The sequence below is a fragment of the Portunus trituberculatus genome, chromosome 17, assembly GCF_017591435.1.
Source record: "Portunus trituberculatus isolate SZX2019 chromosome 17, ASM1759143v1, whole genome shotgun sequence".
Taxonomy (NCBI): domain Eukaryota; kingdom Metazoa; phylum Arthropoda; class Malacostraca; order Decapoda; family Portunidae; genus Portunus; species Portunus trituberculatus.
Window position 1 is genome coordinate 15594348 of NC_059271.1, and position 6000 is coordinate 15600347.

Sequence of the window (6000 nt, forward strand, 5' to 3'; positions counted from 1 at the left end):
TCCACAAGCCCACTTTCTACAAGAGTGTCTAGATATTCCATACAGTGAAACATGGAAATGGATTTCCGGAACGCTTTATTATGTCAGTGAGGAGGTTCATCATAGCAGGTGGAGCAGCGGTGCGGGCGACAGGGGCGGCCAAGCACGGCGGCGGCGCGGGTCTGACCCAGTGCGCCACGCCAGGTTACTGGGCCGAGGCGCTTCTTTCTCTTGGATCTTCTTGTTTCCGCACAGGATTATTAGGCTTTTCCTGTTGTTATTCCCACATTAAAGAATTGCTGAAGTTCAACTGAGAATGCAGAATATTCTCTTTAAATAGATTCAGCGTGGAAAGTGTAGAATAAGGAAAGCGAGCTCATGAATTGTGATGGTTGTGAAGGAGACAATTCCCAAAGACTCATCGTGCATTAAATTCTACGCCTGGAGTCGGACAGAGTATACAAGGAACAAGCAGGTGTTGCCGCAATGATGAGGTTAGTTGCTAGGTTAACCCACAGTGTTTCCGGTTTCGTGTTCGCAGCTGCCTGGCTATCTACAGATGTCCGGGATTTGTTTACAAACACATGGTTAAAGTAAAAGATTAAAAGAAAAAAAAAAAAAAGGCTGAGCAACTGTGAACACCAACAGGAGAGTATCGAAACTCACAAATTTTCAGCGTTCGCCTGATGGTGTAATTTAGGAGTGGGTTAACATTGTCTCCCGGTACAGAGCAGTCATCTCAAAACACAATGTTAAGATGTAACTATTGTTTTACCATGCTTTTGCTCCTCCTAGTATTTTTCTTTTGTTAATTTGCTATGGTATCTTTCTTATAGTTACTTGAATTTATACGACATCACACACACACACACACACATACATATATATATATATATATATATATATATATATATATAGAGAGAGAGAGAGAGAGAGAGAGAGAGAGAGAGAGAGAGAGAGAGAGAGAGAGAGAGAGCAAAATATAATCGCCTGGTGTACCGAGCACTTTCATTTTTAGAGACTTTAATACAGCACAAAACCTTAACACACATTTCACTTCACCTCTGCAAGGTTAATGATTCAAAAGGAAAGTACACAGCTATTTTTATTCCGTTTTCTTTGCGAAAAAAAAAATTGCGGCAGAAACCGAAATAGCCCGAGGGTGCTGCAGTGCTTTTATCACCGCGTTCCTAAGTGTTTTGCCATAGCCCGAACATGGTATGCCTTTAGACTAAGAATAACTAGTCAGGATGATCACTGTCCATTAGTTAAGTCTCTGTTAGGTCTCTATGACGCAGAACGAATTGGTTGGCAATAGACAAATTCATTATCAGACTTGGATTTCTAAGTTATGAAAATAAACTCAGTTATGGAGCTTCATTCGTTTATGGTTTCTTGTAGTTTACTTCCTAGCCTAGAAGGTTAGAAAATATAATTTTACTATTAAGGCGTTTATGCCGTAGATATGTGTTTAAAATACTTAAGTTATTTTGATATATAGGTATATGATAGTAGAGTATTCAAAAATATACAATATCTAGTTGACCACCTTTTCTGTGAAATATTGTGATATCAAGTGAATCTGGCAACTTAACGCGAGTTTGTGTACTCTAATATTCATGATCGCAGCTGACCACTTGTTCGTAAGTGTCCGGCCAATGTTTTGAAATACAAGGAGCATATTCCTTATTTTTTTTTTTCATAAGAAAACCGTTTATAAATCCAATACACCGCAACATTTTGACAAGAAATTGAATATATTGTTATGTTATGTAAGAAATGTAATCATTATTGTGTGTTGAAGCACGGTATGTTGTTTGTTTTTTTATAAGAAAATCTTTTATAAATCTCTACACTGCTATATTTCAAAGAAAAACTGTATAAATCTTTATATTGCGTAGGTGTGGTCAAGAATAATTAAATAGTCTTAATACAGTGGCCAACATTACCTACGTTACAGAGTGATAGGTCTGTTCACTTGGTTTGAGAATCCTGAAAAAAAGAACTTCATATTTTCATTTTGTTACATATTAGGAGTCAGCTTGTAGCGATTAGTAGTTGTGGATAGCCGGACATCTTCGAACACGACACCGGTCGTCGACTCAGCACGGCGTCCGAAGCGGTTAACTCTGGGGAGAAACGTAATGCAGTATTTAGAGACTCACCACTGCCACCATTCTCTTCTTATATTTCCCAGTTAGCACACTAAGCTTTACATTGATCCAGTGGTTACGTGAAGTCATTGAAGCATTTTATTTTTTTATTCATTTATTTTTATCTTTATTTATTTATTTTTTTAACCCGTTGTCTCTCTTTGATTGTAGGTTACTCATTTGTCTAGTTTGTACATGGAAAGCAGGGGAATTAAGTGATGTTCTCTAATCTTTTTAAACTCGTGTGTAGTCACCTGAACATCACACCTCCCCTCATACTTCTGTAATCGGCCACTGTTCATAAAATCTCCATCCTGGCTAACATGTCAAACTTCAAGATGCGAGGACCTCCAACAAATAATTGTCAAATTGTCGTTCTTCCTCCCTCATCACTGCTGCTCCTCTCTCACTGTAAACACTAGCTGGCGGAAATAATGGAAGATGAAAAAGCTTATCACCGGTCTTTGATTATAAAGAGTTTGTGAGATGAAGATAGACAGAAGGAGGGAGTGAGGGAAAAACAGCGAGGACGAGGAATCTCGTCACTGAGTTGCGGAGAGGCTACAAGTAGAGAGAGGTATGGAGATAGAGTAGGGGGACAGTTTAATTTAGCAGTACTGTCACATCAAATGTAAAGCAAAATTTTCAGCACTAAAAAGATTAAAAAAAAATAGGTTATGATGGAACAGATGTGGGAGGTGCATGATAAGTATAAAGTGAAAAGAACATCTGTGAGTAGCCTCATAGTACTCGGTTGTGGAATAAATTTACTGGTGTGAATTGGTGTTGATGCTGAATGAAGTCTAGGCAAAGTAAAAACAGCAAAGAAAAGAGACATGTTGTGTGCCATTGCTAGGTACCTCCCTATACCTGTCCATTGCCTCTCCCACAGCATCTCCGGAACGCTCTCATCTTAGGAAAGTCCTTCGCTTAACACCTCACTGCACTGACTGATGATCCGCGTGGTTGAGGCGGACTAATGTATCTTTTTCTTTTTTATTTATCTTTCCTCATCAAACTGTAACTAGATATGAAATGTGTGCATAATAACTTTTCTTTATTGCTTTATGAATCTTGAACTAATTCAGGCACCACACTTTGATAATAAGTTTCTTCATATACATATTGTTCAACTTAATTCCAATGATGGAATGATTCTCCGTTCGTGTCTTCTCTTAATTCACGTTCTTGCCTTTCTCGCAATCATATCTGCCCTATAACACTGGCAGTCCACTGACAGCACGCGCGACGAACCATGGCTCAAACGGCACCCTTTCCTCTCCTCTTCATCACAAAGCGTGAGAGACAGTTGAAGAATAACAAAAGAGAGAGGTTTGAGAACGAGGGTAGAAAATCCATTAGCTTTTTTACCTTGAGTGCCTGGGCTGGTCAGAGGTGGGGGGGAAGAAACGAGGAGGAAAAAGGCCTAGGAGAATGGACAATGTAATGGTAGTCAAGAAACTTTTTTATCGTATTTTCATAATTTTCATATAAATTTTATTCTGTTTATTGGATAATGAGCATATATATATATATATATATATATATATATATATATATATATATATATATATATATATATATATATATATATATATATATATATATATATATATATATATATATATATATATATATATGAACATTTTTTCAAGGTAATGGTTGATATGTGATCGTTGTGTTTAGGGTTTGGGATTGAGCCAGGCAAGAGAAACGTATAATAATCGGAGTGTAATTGTACGTGAAATTTTCATGTTTCGTGTATAGTCATTTTTGCAAGTCCTTGAGGGATCGAATACAACGCGGTATCTAGCATGCCCCATAGACTGGAGTGCCCATGATGCCTCCTCGGGCACTGGAAAGAGAAAAGAGGAGCGCGCTTCTGGAATGAGATATAGGTTGTGGAACTGGAGCATTACATTTAGCCTGGAACTGATCACAGCACTGCACTCATACTTCAATACCTTGCTTGAGAAAGCATTCACCGTTTACTCAGACAAGCTTATAAACATAAATTATCACATTGTGATTGGCTGGACATAGCAGGCATAACCTGAGCTACTGAGTGCTTGAGTGGCCAGCCTCATGTTATTCGTCTCCTGCCGCCAATAGTCTCTGCAGTGGCCGGCAAGGTGAGCAGCGGTCGGCGGCGCGCCCCGGAACAGTTGCGGCTAGTATGTGCGGGGAAAGTGCCGCTTAAGAGGGTCAGGATGCATTTTTTTTTTTTTTCTTTTGGCTTCCCACGTTATCATCATAATCTGTTTATTCATATATTCATGTTTTTTTTTTTTTTTTTTTTTGTTTCGTTGGCACAAAAGGGAAGAAAGTTGGGCTGTGTGTCTCTTTATGAGCTATTACCTTAATTTACGATTTCCTCGTCATCAGATGAACGTGATAGAGAGAGAGAGAGAGAGAGAGAGAGAGAGAGAGAGAGAGAGAGAGAGAGAGAGAGAGAGAGAAAGGGTGGTTGGTTGGTTGTAGTGGCGGGGGATCCTGCTGACCCACTGGCCCCCATCACCTCCTTATAGAGTTTCAAAATGCTCCCTCCCGTTCCGGCAACTGAGAGCGGTGATGCCGTTTCTCCCACACCCTGCCTTCCCTCGCCGACTGATTGAGGGACTTGCCCCCTTCACCTTTGTCTCCTGCTTATGAACTTCGCGGTCGCACACACACACACACACACACACACACACACACACACACACACACACACATGAAGACTAAAGAGGAAAAAGATCTGGGAGTGGTTATTTATACAAGAAAATCTGAACACCAAAAAACACATAAGTAAGATATTTGGATCATCATACAAAATGCTGACTAATATTAGAGTGGCATTTCAGTACTTGGACAAAGATATGATAAAAAAAAAAAAAAAAAAAATATATATATATATATATATATATATATATATATATATATATATATATATATATATATATATATATATATATATATATATATATATATATATATATATATATATATATATATTACAGTATAGTACATCCAAAGTTGATATAAGAAGATTAGGACGGATCCAGAAGATAGCTACAAAGATGGTGCCGGAACTAAAGGATCTAACATATGAAGAAAGGCTGAAGGAAACGGGACTGCCAACCTTATAAGATAGAAGAGAACGAGGAGCCCTAATAGCAATGTATGAAACAGTAAATGGCATTGAAAAGATAGACAAGGAGAACCTGCATGGTGCTGGTGACAGAAGAAGCTGGAAGAACAAGAGGACATGCAAAGAAGATTAGGAAAAGGCAAGTGTGTGAAGGATATTGGAAGATGCAGTTTTCCACAAAGAACGGTGGAAAAGTGGAATGCATTGATTGATGAAGTTCTTACAGCACATAACGTGTATAGCTTTAAAGAAAAATTGGATAAATGGAAATATGGAGACAGGACACTATAAGCCCCGCTCGAACCCTGTACAATACAACTAGGTAAATACAACTAAGTAAATACACATACACCGAGTGATGTAGTGGTTAGCACACTCGACTCACAACCGAGAAGGTCCAGGTTCAAGTGCCGGGCGCGGAGAGGCAAATGAGCAAGTCTCTTCATGTGTAGCCCCTGTTCACCTAGCACTAAGTAGGTACGAGATATAATTTCAAGAGTTGTGGCCTGTTGCGGCCTCGCTTTCCCGGTGTGTGGAGTGTGGTGCGGTCTCAGTCCTACCCGAAGACCGGTCTATGAGCTCTGAGCTCTCTCCGTAATGGGGAAGGCTGGTTGGGTGACCAGTAGGCGTCCGTGAACACACACACACACACACTATCAAACTTTGTTTTATATATTATTGTTATAAGTTTTATTTAGAAAAATAATAACGATAACAATAATAATAATAATAATAATA

The 6000-nt window shown here is 38.9% G+C and overlaps 2 protein-coding genes across 3 annotated transcripts in view; one reads left to right on the plus strand and one right to left on the minus strand.

Annotated features, from left to right (window-relative positions):
- Positions 1–6000, plus strand: part of LOC123504750 — a 52466-nt gene that overhangs the window by 40429 nt on the left and 6037 nt on the right. The gene's annotated exons all lie outside the window — the stretch shown is intronic.
- Positions 976–6000, minus strand: part of LOC123504751 (moesin-like) — a 31678-nt gene continuing 26653 nt past the window's right edge. The window contains exon 7 of the mRNA XM_045255530.1: positions 976–2108. Within this exon, the coding sequence (XP_045111465.1) occupies positions 2003–2108 (106 nt within the window). The 3' untranslated portion in view covers positions 976–2002. The remainder of the gene's footprint in view (positions 2109–6000) is intronic.